Source organism: Triticum aestivum, chromosome 7D, assembly GCF_018294505.1.
Source record: "Triticum aestivum cultivar Chinese Spring chromosome 7D, IWGSC CS RefSeq v2.1, whole genome shotgun sequence".
Taxonomy (NCBI): Eukaryota; Viridiplantae; Streptophyta; class Magnoliopsida; order Poales; family Poaceae; genus Triticum; species Triticum aestivum.
Window position 1 is genome coordinate 621994091 of NC_057814.1, and position 14129 is coordinate 622008219.

At 43.3% G+C, this 14129-nt stretch overlaps 2 protein-coding genes across 3 annotated transcripts in view; both read left to right on the forward strand.

Moving 5' to 3' along the window:
* Window positions 1-4362, forward strand: part of LOC123166566 (protein MEMO1) — a 7427-nt gene extending 3065 nt beyond the window's left edge. For both annotated transcript variants that reach the window (XM_044584373.1, XM_044584374.1), the window contains exons 5-8: window positions 1062-1173; window positions 1270-1413; window positions 3598-3772; window positions 4025-4362. In XM_044584373.1, coding sequence (XP_044440308.1) covers window positions 1062-1173; window positions 1270-1413; window positions 3598-3772; window positions 4025-4171 — 578 coding nt within the window. In that variant the 3' untranslated portion in view covers window positions 4172-4362. The remainder of the gene's footprint in view (window positions 1-1061; window positions 1174-1269; window positions 1414-3597; window positions 3773-4024) is intronic.
* Window positions 4363-7650: 3288 nt separating this feature from the next.
* Window positions 7651-9682, forward strand: LOC123168340 (GDSL esterase/lipase At3g09930). Its single transcript, XM_044586209.1, has 5 exons — window positions 7651-7816; window positions 7941-8192; window positions 8387-8667; window positions 8777-9053; window positions 9172-9682. Exons 1-5 carry the CDS (start codon window positions 7762-7764, stop codon window positions 9414-9416), a joined length of 1110 nt encoding a protein of 369 aa, XP_044442144.1. The 5' UTR covers window positions 7651-7761; the 3' UTR covers window positions 9417-9682.
* The last annotated feature ends 4447 nt before the right edge of the window (window positions 9683-14129 follow it).

Below are 14129 nucleotides of genomic sequence, written 5' to 3' on the forward strand. Positions count from 1 at the left end.
AGAATTTCGTCAAATAAAAGAAAACAAGTCGGCCCCACATATTATACTTACACTTGCTCCCCGCTTTTTGTTAGATTTGTTACCTTAATAGTCGCACAATGTTTGTATATTTCATTGCTTGAGGATGTTCAGAAAATACTTTTCATACACTATATACGGCTAAACCCAGCTTGAAAGAAGGCATGCAGCAGTGGAGTCTTTACCTTAATAGTCGCACAATGTTTGTATATTTCATTGCTTGAGGATGTTCAGAAAATACTTTGCAATCTTATCCCTCTTCCGCTTCCTCCACTGTTCGCCTTCATTGTACATACCACCCTATTTAAAAAATTATAATGACGCAATAGTGGTCTTCCCTACATTTCTTCACGCAAAAAGAAAGAAGTCTGGTTCGCTTCTTGTGTGATCTGTTTGTAAGTTCAATCTCATTTATTTTACTGATGAGATGTACATTTTTTATCCATCCACTATTCCCCAAAACAAGTTTAGTCCTCAACTTAAATAATACTAACACGATCCCTCAACTTTTTAAACAAAACAATTTGGGTCCCTTTCCCGACCAGAAGCGGTTTGATGGATGACATGGTAGTCGTTCCACACATTTGGTGACACAGCCAACAATTGTTTTTGAAAAAAAATACATGCAAAGAAAAATCAGGAAAAATAACAGAAACAAATAATGATAAATCATGAAAAATATTATTAATAAGTTATGGAAAATGAGAATGTTATGGATGGGAAAAATGTCAAGAATTTACGAAAAAGAAAAATCATAAATATTCTGAAAAACAAAGAAATATTTCCAAACCCATGGGCAGAAATAATTTTCTTGTTTTCCATGAATGCACCCAAAATCTGTTTTATTTCTAATTTTCAATTTTATTTCTTTGGATTTTCAGTCTAGACGCTAGAATTGCATGTCGACCCTGAGCTATCTGACATCTCTACCTGTTGGTAGATCTTAATAACACACTATGAGTTCTCCTTTTCAGTCAGATCATTCTGTCTTGTTTAGCTCTTTCTGAACTTTAGACATACATTCTTACATTACTGTTTTTCAGTTATCGAGGAACTCAAAGCTACCGGAAAATTTGAATTTATGGACCTTAATGTGGATGAGGCTGAACATAGCATGGAAATGCATTTGCCTTACCTTTCTAAAGTATTTCAGGGGTAATTACTTTGTTGTTAAAGCTTGTATCCATCTTGTATTTCTTTTTGAATAAAATATGGATCCTACACTCATAATTCTTTTTCATGACCTGGCAGACATAATGTAAAAGTTGTACCTATCCTTGTTGGTGCCGTCAACTCCCAAAATGAAGCCATGTATGGGCAGTTGCTCGCTAAATATGTGGATGATCCAAAGAACTTTTTTTCTGTCTCCTCAGACTTTTGCCACTGGGGATCTCGGTAAGTGATTTAATGTCTGATTATTGTGATTTTGTTTATTTTGCAATGAAATGTCAAGTGTGTCATTACTGTACATACCTTGTCGGTATAGAATAAATGAACCTAATACAAGGCACATGCTAACCACATAATCTGCAGCTTGAGCAAATTTCCATAATCTTCCCGTGTTACCTTTTTTTTAATGAAGCACATGTATTTCTTTAAAGCACGGCTAAATTGCTGGCTACCAAACGAGCACATCATTCGATAGCCCTCTGCCCATAAGATATTGTCATCTAGGATAGCTCCGGCACCTATTGTCGGTTGTTGCTGAAGCATGGGCAGGTTTATTAGAATCCCATGGATGAAACATTATTACTCAATAAAGGAAGTAGATAATAGAAACTTTGCCCGTCGAAACAGAGTGTTCCCAGTTTGGAATGTTCATATTTGTGCGACTCGAGCTCTTGCTTCTGGTTAAGGTAGTCTGTAGCAAATTTTGCACTCCCCACTTCCTGCTGCCCAGCTAGCTGTATGGCGTATATGAGATATGATCAATAGGTCCAGCTGTAGCACATACATGATCTCTACTGCTGTCCTGGCCAGTTGCCCCCAGCCTCCTCTACCAGAGTTTTGGACGAAAGCACCATCAATCTTTGGTCATATGTTCTTCAGCAATAGTAACTAAAAAACAGTATTTGGCGTATTTTGCGAACCAAAAGCTCTTCCCATATAGAAATGCAGAATAGTTTGCGTGCAAAGTTTGGCTTGAAATTTGTTACTGAATCTATGTCAAGACACGTGAACAATGAACTTATTATAACACAAAGCCGACGACTCAATAGTTCTTCAGAGAGAGAAAAAACTGTATGGCCTCAAGTGTGCCACAATTTATGTTTGAGTCTTCTGATCTGAAGTATTTGCTGAAGGGTACTATTCTACGTAGTAAAGGATGCCTTAATACAAGAATAGCCATTAACCCTGTTCTGCATGTCAACTCTTATTAGATTGAACATGTGTCTGATATCCTGACTTGTTTAACATATCATGTTTAGTTTAACTGCAAATGGTCTAGAGAGGGATCGATTTCTAAGTCATAAGTGCAAATTCAGATACAACATTGAGTATGTTCAAGATGAATTTGAATCCATGTCAGGAGATAGAATTTTCTTGATAACGAAGGATTTGGTCATATGATCCACATACATTCAGGCCTATCATTTAAGCCCCTCACTGACCGAGTAAAATCTTATTGTATTACCAGTATTCATGTTGTTGCAATGCTTGCGCTTACAGGTGTATAATCTTGTCTATCGATCGCTTTGTTTAGCATAAATGCTCTGGCAATGTACGAGGACCAACATGCTTTGGTTATGGTAAAATCGTCATGTATTGAACCAATCTTGAGCCGGCTGGTTGATCTACCCACCATTCAAAAACCATTTTATGAAAACATAACTATCACTTGCTATCTCCTGTTGCGTTAAGCCCCTACATCCCAAAATCCAAATAGTAGATCTATCTTCAGGGGATAGCTATGTACGCCACTTCTGTCCAAATGGTCACGTCATTTACTGAAATTGAAGGTTCTAAAGGCTTTGTTTAGTCTCCTGTCCTATCTCTTGATTTTCTCCCTTTCCCTGCTTAAATTATCTACGGTCCGCTGTGGCCTGATCATGCCGACCTTTTCCTTCTGCTTGTGCTGCCTGACTTCTGCTGTCTGACAATATTGACATCCTTTCATTGTCTATATCGATCTCCCTTGCTTTGTCAATTATCACGTGGCCTTCATCAGCCAAGGTTGAGTAGAGTAGAAGGCCTGAGTGAGGTTAGGGCATCACGGAAAATTCTTATAAGGCTAGCTTGCCTGCATATGGAGCATGCTGACATAGGTTGGATGGTGCAGGAAGGCGAATACATAATCCATTTGTTCGGAATTTTAGAGGATGGTGGGTTTAGCATACTTTGTACAGAAATTATGTACCTCGTTCCAGAGCATAGAAATATGATCTGATATCCCGGATTAGGAAAGGTGTATGATATGATTTGAAGGGGCGAGTGCACTTGATATGTCACCTAGTGCACCGGGGTATTGTATACCCCACGTTCACTAAATTTTATACTCTTCCAGTTATGTTTGCTGCTGTCGCTTGGGCATCAGGTAATGTAAATGATCGTGTCCGTTTCGTCTCATTGCCACAACAGGTTTAGTTATACATACTATGACAAGAAGCATGGTGCCATTCACAAATCAATCGAGGCGTTGGACCGCTTGGGCATGGAGATCATAGAGACTGGTGACCCCGATGCGTTCAAACAGTATCTCGAGGAGTACGAGAACACCATATGTGGACGCCATCCCATCAGCGTCCTTCTTCATGTAAGTGCGCAACTCATTGATGATCTAACTACTCCCTCCGTGCAGAAATACAAGTCTTTTAGAGATTTCTATATGGATTACACACGGATGTATATAGACGTAGTTTAGAGTGTAGATTCACTCATTTTGCTCCGTATGTAGTCCATATTGGAATCTCTAAAAAGACTTATATTTAGGAACGGAGGGAGTAATATTTATCCTTTTCTTTTAAGGATTTACTTAATCCACCTTGTGCACATTCTATTGTGTTAGATGTTGAAACACTGCTCGACGAAGATTAAGGTCGGGTTTGTTCGCTACGAGCAGTCGAGCCAATGCAAGACCACGAGGGACAGCAGCGTCAGCTACGCATCCGCTGTGGCCAAGGTGGACACTCCTGGAGAAGTGGGTAAAGATTGAGCAAAACGTGGTTTGCTGGGTACCCTGGTGTAACATGCTGTAGCATGGCTGTTGGCTTGCAATCACCGTAGCTTTCTGTCGAACTTTGTAATAATAACAAGCTCTGGTTGAAGTCCAATAGTTGCTGCTCTGGCGGCACCAGGATTCTGTGAAACAAGAGAACAATATATTTCTGGATGTTCTTGTGTGTATCTTCCTAGTAAGCTCCAGCAAAAAGAAAACGTTCAAACCCATGATAAAGGTTCTACAAAATTATGAAAACATTTGATGTTCAAAACCGTTGCAGCAGCAGTGCCGGCCATTGCAGCATCGTGCATCCTGCTACGGTTGACCCTTGTAGTGTCCCGCGTCTTGCCTTTGCAGCATTGTTCTCGCCTGCTGCAATGGGGCTGACCTTGCAACATCTAGCATCCTACTTGCATCAACAGCGGTTGACCCCTTGTATCGTCATGCATCCCGTGTTGCAGCAACGACATATCACATTGCAATGCCGGTCGACCCCTTGTATCATCATACATCCCGTGTTGCAGCAATGACATGTCACATTGCAACGCTGGTCGACCCTTGTAGTGTTACATGTCCCATGTTGCAGTAGCAATAAACCACATTCCAATGGTGGTCAACCCTCACGGTGTCCCGTGGTGTAGGTGTTGTTTGGTTCGTTCCCACGTTCGCCGTTTTCAAGACCTCAAGTCTATCGCGGCTCACAATTCTGTCGTTTTAATCAACTTCAAGTTGAGATCCAATGGTCAAATATTTTAATATGTAGATCTGGCTCAAAAGCCCTTAACACACTTTACATCCTCTTATGATGATACTACCATTTTTCATGATGAAGGAACATGGAATTTCTTAAAATCATCAGACTCACCCCACAGGTGCTATACCATCGTTTGAAAATCTTGTTGGTACAATACTATGCAAGTCAGCGGCAACGAAATATAGCCATGAGGACTTCACAGTAAAGTGGTGGCCAAAAGACAACTAAAGACAAAATTACCTCTTAATAGGGAATAAATCGTTTTCAAACGATCACAAAGACAACTCTCAAGTTTGTCAAATGTGTGGTTATACAAATATCGTACCTATGATTACCAAACCCTCAAACATATGGTCAAACCACACCACAAATTTATTAAAAAGGAAAAGAAGTTCATTGGAATAAATTTGAAAATTTGCAAACTTATAACCAAAAACTATTCTGGTAAATGATTGTTCTCAAATATTCATCAGAAGGAGAACCAAAAATTCTAGTGCAATAAAATGGTGGTGAATTCCTTTGCACCGATGATATGTTTACGTAATATAAATTTCAGTAATATCGGAGACCTCATGTAATCTCCGTTTTTTATTCCCAAAATATCTTTGGCCTGAACTTGTACAACTAGATGTAGTGCGATGTCCAATATCCTATTTTTCGGACATGATATTTGATAATTTTTGAATGTATGAATCAATTCATACTTACTATTGTTTCGTACAAAATAATTTTCTAAATTTTAATAAATTAATTTGACTTGATAGCCCTATCCATCCTTGTTTTGGGGACGATTAGAAAATTATTGACAATTCTATTGGTCACAACTTACTAAGTTGCAAAATTCCCTAAAATTATCAGATTTTATGTGCACCACATGTGTCATAGGAAATCGATTTTAAGGCAATCTCACCTTAAAATTTCAAAGGAGCCATTCATTCTTCTGTGATCACACTTAGAAGATATATGTGGATTACTTAACCATTATATGGGATTATTAAGATACTTCATGGTACTCTTAGAAACATTTATAAAATGATTTCATGTGTGTCTCTTATCGCACACAACCGTGCATGATCTTATTAAATTAATTTCTCAGCTTATCAAAGTAAGAGCAAATTCTCCTGAACACAGGATATGGACAACATCAATGAACTCATTTCAAGAGCAAAGTTTGATTATATTTAGTACTTTATGTACATACCCAGAATGATTTAGTTAGATATCTTATCAAAGATACAAATATTAGTTACATGACCACTCTTGTAGAATTGTAATTTAGCAGCCTCTTGATTGACAGATACGTCCTTACACACTGTAAGTATGATCTAAATCATTCCAACTGCATATCATACTATTTTCCCCTTGTAGTATAAGTATGTGAAGATCAACAAAGTATTTTCCATCTGCGATAATTTGGTTACATACCGATATCACCACTCCAACGTACATCAATGGGCCATCACAACGAATTAGGGATCTATGTGAGGAATAACCATTTATCCGTCCATCATAAATAAATTGAGCCCTAAATCTGGGGAGTTATTATCGGTCCGTACGTTGATCCATCGGCAATAAGAACATTTTATGGCATTAGGGGGAGATTAGTACCGCAAAGAGTCATTAGGATTCAGTCTTTATGACCACATACTTAAGAATCTGAAGTAGAAGTTTAGATAATCATATATTTGCAACAAATTGCAAATTTGCCACATACATTTACTGATGACAAAGGTGTCACTAAATTTTATATTCTTGCAGTAAAATGTTAGAGAAAGTGGAGGTACCTAATAAACCACTGTTCTCCCAAATGAGAGCAAGAAGGGGAGAAATCTGACTGCACGAGATATAATTTCTCACATGCTTCCGCGGAGACAGAGGAAATTAGATCCTTAGTCAGTAAATGCAATTCAACATCAAGTTGAAAGACACCTCATAGGATGTGCTCATCATCCAAAGTTGCAGCAGCAATAGACTGCATTGCAATGGTGGTCAACTCTCGCAGTGTCCCATGGTGCCATAGCGACTACTACATTGCAATGTCACACATTTCAACTTGCAGCAACGACAGTGAGCCTTGCAACATCGGTGATTAGCCCTAGCAGCATGGTGCGCTGTGTCCGGGTTTGCAACAACGCCGCCTAAGACTTGTAGGGACTTCCAGATTGCAACCACATGTCAACAAATTACTCCCCCTGTTCCTAAATGTAAGTCTTTTTTAGATATTCCACTATGGACTACATACAGAGCAAAATGAATGAATCTACACTCTAAAAGTCTATATGCATTCGTATGTAGTTTTTATTAAAATCTCCAAAAAAAACTTATACTCCCTTCGTAAAGAAATATAAGAGCGTTTGGATCACTCCAAAGTATTTAGGAACGGAGGGAGTAGCATGTGACGTGGTGGAAGTGAAAAATGATAGTAGGGTGACCACACACGTACAAAGGCAGGTAAAAAAAAATCTGGGAACGCTGTGTTCCACGACTGAGATCAGGTGTTTTCCAGGCAACAAACGTAAAGCCAAACTGACTCTGCGTTAGATCGATCAGAGTACTACTACTACTACTACTACACAGAAACGTGGTTAACTCTAATAGTAGTACGTACGTATACTACTCCACGAGAACGTGGTCGGGTAGGACACGAGTTGGACAAGGACAACCATGAAGCTATAGGCTCTCCACTTATATATACACGGCCACACCTATCGAGCGATCAACCCGCCTTCCATAGCTATACGTTCCTTTCACACGCACGGGCACGCCACCTCGCCTCCTCCGCCGCTAGCGATCGTCTGCTTCCTCGCCGGCGGGGACAAGCAACGCAACCATGAAGCTTGGTCCGGCCGTTGTGTGCCTTCTCCTCGTCGTGCTTCTCTTCGATGGTATACTACCTCCTTGTTTCTTTTCGATATTCGTTTGCCAAACCTTCTTCTCTTCTATACATGACTGCATGCATGCACGCAAGTTCTGACATACACGTACGATGGATCTACTCTACGTGGACAGCCGCTCGCGTGGAGGCTCGAGGCACGCCGTCCGCCAAGGAGTCATCAAAGAACCAGTGGACCAGCATGTTCGTCTTCGGCGACGACTTTGCCGACAACGGCAACCTCCCCAAGCTGCCGGGTGGTCAGCCCCAGTCTGATCTCTCCCGTCAGTGGAGCTACCCCTACGGCTCTTATATCAACTCTCGTGGCTCCGCGGCTGCCGTTCCAACCGGACGCTTCTCCAACAACCGGATTCAGTCAGACTTTATCGGTACGTAACTTATTACTCCGTTTGTCTCATAATATAAAAATATTTTTTACACTAGTGAAGTGTTATTTTACTACTTTGTTAGCTAGCTCGAATTTATTTTAGATTACCAGTAGTGTACAACAACATATATAATCTTATATGTAAGCGCATCTAAAACTAATAGAGCATATCCATTGCGTTCAACTTAATTGCAGCAAGGATCTTGGGCTTCAATGCAGCCCCTCCGGCATACATGCACACACTAGATCAGTCTTGTGATCCAACCGGCATGACTTTCGCTTCCGGTGGCGCCGGCGTGTTCCAGAAGAAGGTGCCAACTCTTGCCGCACAGGTTAAGTCTTTCACGAGGCTCATCAACAGCGGAATCATCTCAAAAGACCAGCTTCGCCACTCCGTCGCGCTTGTCGCCATCTCCGGCAACGATTACATGAGCGGCGCCGACGTCAAGAACTCCTTCTTGAGTAGCTTCGACGACGTAAGTAGCTAGTAGCTAGACTCACACGTACAAAATAAACACTGATAAACCACCCATCAATTAATATTATCGATCGCCACCTTACCAATTTAACTTTTCTCGCATGCAGATCGACACTTACATTGGGAACGTGACGACAGAGATTGTGAAGAACGTGGTGCAGCTACAAAAGCTTGGTGTGAAAAAGGTGCTAGTCAACAACATGCATCCCATTGGTTGCACGCCTATGAGGACTAGTACGAACAACTACACTACATGTGACCTTCTCGCCAACTACGCCGCGTCCGTGCATAACAAAAATCTAAAGCAGTTGATGGGCAAAAAGAATAACGCCTACATGCTGGACCTCTACACCGCCTTCACCGACATCATCAATCATGCCCCAGGTAAGTACTTGCATATATCGATGCGTGAACGTTGTAAACTAAATCTGATTTCTAGTGTGTGAGCTTGATTCAACACGTGTTCGGACTATTTATACATACAATTTTCATGTGCATGCAGGTGAAGGGTCGGATCAGTCCAACATGTTCAACAACAACCTGGCCCCATGTTGCGAGGGTTTCTATGATACAGGGTTCTGTGGACAGCAGGATGATACAGGGGAGCCCCTCTACGAATTATGCGAAAATCCCAACCAGCTCTTCTACTGGGACGAGGTGCATCCGACACATGCTGGGTGGAAAGCCGTGATGAAGGCGCTAGAACAACCTTTGAAGGAGTTCCTAGATCGGGCCTATGTTCCATGATGCCTTGTAGTTTGAAGACATTCTAGATTGATTGCTAGCTAGTTGGTGCAATTTCTTATAGGTTAGCTCTACACATAGTATGCGTATTTGGGAAGAAGCTTGCGAGTTTTTCTTTCACTGCCTAACTTTTAGTTTAGTACTAGTACTGTTTATATATGAAACATGAACCGGCTAATGATTTATTCCTGTTAGAAAATTGGTCGTGTATGTACTTGAGCTCGTGGATAATTACATGAAATGAGAAGAACGGAACAGCACTACTTGGACGAGCGCACTGGCACTATATAGTTCCTTATTTTGCCGGTGGGTATTGTTCGACATTCAGCTAAGAGTTTGCCGACTGCCCGTGTTCTGGCTCTCGGCAAATTTTTGTTTGCCTGAGAGATGTACGCCAGGTGGCATTTGCGGGGTGCAAGTTTCGGCAAAGTGTATGCCGAGGGTTTTTGACCCTTTGCCGGGTGTTTCTGGCACTTGGCGTATGTATTTATTCCAGTAGTGTATGTCCAGAACATAGGACTAGATGGCACATGGGTGTCAAAGGACAATCCCATTACGCAGAGCAAAAGGGGCCGGATATTAATAGGCTATATACCAGCCTGAAACATCAATGGTCGGATCTGACCTCTACTACTCTTCTCAGTCGGCAGTAAATTGTAAAGTAAAAACGCTCACCTGGATAGCCATTGCTCAGGCGCTAGGATTATGGGATTAGGTTCATGTTCTTTTAAGGAAGGCCATTCTGCGATTACGGGTTCGTCGGCCCAACTGCAAGAATTTTTATTATTAGCTAAACAAAAGCTAGGTAGGTAACTCATGATCCGCTCCAAACTCGACCTTCTTCATCTGGAAGGAGTGCCGCTGTTGCACGTGTACTTCTTCGCTCAACTCATGAGAAGCTGTGTAACCATTTAATTTGAACAGGCCATGCTTTCTTGTTTGATCCACCTGCACCTGCTACAATCTGGGACGTTGGTTCTTTGCCCTGACTTTGCTGCATGTGCCCTGGACAGGAGGACCCGTCTCGTTTCGGGAGAAACACATCCTGATCGATCGTTTCATATCTTGCTTGGTGTGTGAAGTTGACGGCAGGCGGGATGAGGTCGCATCTACAATCAACCACCTCTCCCTGCTCGATGGTTTGGTCTGACCTTAAGGCATAGCACCACTCCTTGCTCTGATTTAAGAGCTAGCACAGCCATCGTTTCATCAATTTGGAAGGCGCAATTCAAGTCAGCTGTGACCAATAGTACTGTAATTTCATTAAAAACATACAGACGCTGAGTACGTCGAGCTTCCCTACACAACATACAGATTCATCAATCATCACTGACCTAGCTCTTAAAAAATATAGACGATATACGTTTAGGCGCGTGATCGAAACAATGTTGTATCAGGAATCCATTTTTTTTTTCCAAACTCTCAAGTTGTGTAGGGTGCTTGAAGTAGCAGTGAGAACTGAGGAATGACCTTGTATTTCAAGTTAGGCCAAGAATGTACGAGACGTGCAGATCACCATCAATTTGACACATTAAAGCTCAGTAATTCACCAGGCACAACCAGAAAGCTCGCTTTGATGGAGGTATGAATTGAAGGCATGCATGGCATGACGGATTTTGAGTCTCTGTGTGAATTGTGATCTGACTAGCAAAGCTCGACCTATGCTTATGATTGAGCGTTGGGTACACCCGATTGCTGCACCGGAAGGGCAATGTGAGTAAAGACTAAAGACCCTGTTCCTACAAAAAAGATATGTCATGTCATACTAATCGGATCTAGTAAAGTACACGGTTAGTATATGAAGTTGTTGGGCAAGCTCAGTTTCATATGTCAAGTTAGAAATCTCACACTTCAGTACACGATGTTCCATAAGTGGGTGTTAAGTGGTACAAATCATCTCAGCCAACCGCATGTAGGGGGTTATTTGACAAATTACATTCCAACTTTGTGCTTTAGTCCGTAGCTAATAGCTACCACCTCTGCATCTACGATGGGTCGTTGCATAACGTGCTCATTGCCCACCCCCCCACTGGCTCCCGCGTGCGACTCCACAAACCTGATCATCATGCACTGCATCAGCCATTGCGAGCAGGATTACCCTCTGCAGCACCGGGGAGCGGGGAGTGAGACGGGGGAGATAGTCGAGGCAGAACCCAATGGAAGGCAGAAGGCATGGAAGCGGCCCAAGTTGATGGACACGTGCACGCTCATCGCCACATTCAGACTAATGAACAATATCTCCCCCACCCGTTGAGGCAGGTGGAGAAGGAGCCGGCGGCGATCTTGGGATCATCGAGGTGGCCGAGATCACAATCCGAGGTTCATTTTTTTAAGCCAAGGCCATTATAGCATTATGGGTTTCATCGGCCCAACTACAATTATTTTTATTAGTGAAACAAAAGCTATGGTTTTTGAGGGGAGTGAAACAAAAGCTAGGTAACTCATGAGCTGCGCCATTCATTTCTCTTCGACGGTGTCCATACTGGACCTTCCAGACATCCCTAGCCATGTCAATAAAATCTGCGTAGATCGTTCTACCCGCTTGCAGAAGATTATATCCCTTTGTGTTTGCTAGGTGTAACCCCTCGCACATGTTGTGGCCACGGCCTCCGTCATCATGTTGGCTGCGTAAGATTAAAATTTACAGCAAGCCGCTAGCAAATTGCCACTTATCATCTGGAAGGATTGCCTCTGTAGTTGCACTCGTACTTCCCTCATCATCATGAAAAGATGCATGCATGGACATTTAATTTTAACATATACCTTGCTTTCTGGTGTGGTCCACCTGCACCTGCTACAAGCTTGGACGTTGATTCTTTGCCAAAATGGACGTGTGGGCCATCTCACTTCTGAGGGAACACGTACGTTCTGATCGTTTCATTCATATCTTGATTGGCCATTGGCGGGGTGAGGTCGCTTCTGCTAATAACTAGGCCACTGTGTCAACAACCTTATCATCCATGAGGTCTATATTCAGTGATCTCATAAAAAACATTATCTAGAAAGAAGAGAGGAATGCATGCATACATATTATCTAAAAAACATTATCTAGAAAGAAGGTCTGTATCCATTTTTCAAAACTCTGAACTAACTTGTATAGTGTGCTCTAACTAGCAGCGAGAAAGAAGAGAGGAATGCATGCATACATATTACTCCTACCGTTTCTAAATACTCCCTCCGTTTCTAAATATAAGTTTTTTAGTGATTTCACTTTGGACCACATACAGATGTATATAGATACATTTTAGAGTGTAGATTCATTCATTTTACTCCGTATGTAGTTTATTGTGAAATCTCTACAAAAACTTATATTTAGGAAAGGAGGGAGTATAAGTCTTTATAGAGATTTCAATACAAACTACATACGAATGTATATAGACATATTTTAGAATATAGATTCACTCATTTTGCTCCGTATATAGTCCCTTATTGGGATCTCTAAAAGACTTATATTTAAAACGGGGTACTGATAATGATGCCAAGCACGTATACGACGTACATATCACCGTGCATTTCGCACGCCGAAGCTCAATAATGCGCAACAAAGCTGGCCGGGTGGTGGTGTGAATTGAAAGCATGCATTGCACGGCTGACTCTGGCCTAAGCTTGGGCGTTGGGGCAAACGCCATTACAGCCGGTGCACTGGAAGGGGAATGCGAATTACGACCCTAATGCCGTGGGGCAGTGCTCCTAGCTAGTCCTTGGTTTTTTTTTTCAAAAAGAAGGATTGCCCCAAACTCTACATGAATTGGTGCACACAGTCATTTGTTAAAAACTTATAAGTATTAAGCTCCAGTATAAAAATATAAATAAAATACAGGATGAAATGCCACAACCGTACCGCCATCCAAATCGGTTATATGTTGCCCGTGCTATCGTCTCTCACCGGTTGCACCCATAGGCCATAAGAGCATCTCCAGCCGCGCCCTCAACAAGGCCCCCAGGCGATTTTTCGGCCGCCGGCGCCAAAAAAACGGCCCAGTCGCGCCCCCAAGGGCCCAGTTTTCGCTGGCTCGGGCCGAAATTGGCGCCGGCGGACCCAACCCGAACCCGGCACGCTGGGGGGCGCTCGGGGGCGCCGGGCGAATCGTTTTTGGCGCGAAGAGCTGCGGGCCCCCCTTGCCAGCGACTCGACTCTCTTCTCGCCGCTTCGTCGTCCTCATCGCCTCGTTCCCCGCGGCGAATCAATGCCAAAGCTGCGCGCGCTGCCGCGCCGGTCAGCCTCCATTGATGCCTCACGGGCGGCGCAGTGAAGGCCGGGCGACGCGCGTCCCCTCGCCCGCCACACGTAACGCACCGGCCACGCGTACTACGCGGCGCCTCCGCCTATATAAGCCGACCACCAGCGCGCCGGAGACACGCACAGATCCTCCACCGCCGACGCGCCCATTTCTCCCCCTTCCTCCCTCGCCTCCTCTCGCCGTCTCCAGTTCAGAAGAATGGCCGAGCGCTTCCCAGGCGACGGCGCGGCTTCTCCGACGAGGGGGCCCTACAGTGGGCGCGGGACGACTACTACCGCGACGAGATGGTCCGGCAGCACCGGGGCCCTGGAGGAGATAGAAGCCCGCAAACGTGGGCGCGAGGACGAGCACGGCGTCGTGATCCTCGACAGCGACGACGACGAGGACGCCCCCGGACCGTCCAACCCGCCGCGCCAACCAGGGGAGGGATGCAGCAGGGACGACGGCGGCGGAGGCGGCGGCGACGAGGACGACG

What these genes read in the sequence shown, in the direction of transcription:
- LOC123168340 (XM_044586209.1), top strand. Translation starts at nt 7,762, where the DNA reads ATGAAGCTTGGTCCGGCCGTTGTGTGCCTTCTCCTCGTCGTGCTTCTC. An exon ending in CGTCGTGCTTCTCTTCGATG is followed by an intron (nt 7,817 to 7,940) that starts GTATACTACCTC and finishes CTACGTGGACAG; the next exon opens with CCGCTCGCGTGGAGGCTCGA. An exon ending in CATCATCAATCATGCCCCAG is followed by an intron (nt 9,054 to 9,171) that starts GTAAGTACTTGC and finishes ATGTGCATGCAG; the next exon opens with GTGAAGGGTCGGATCAGTCC.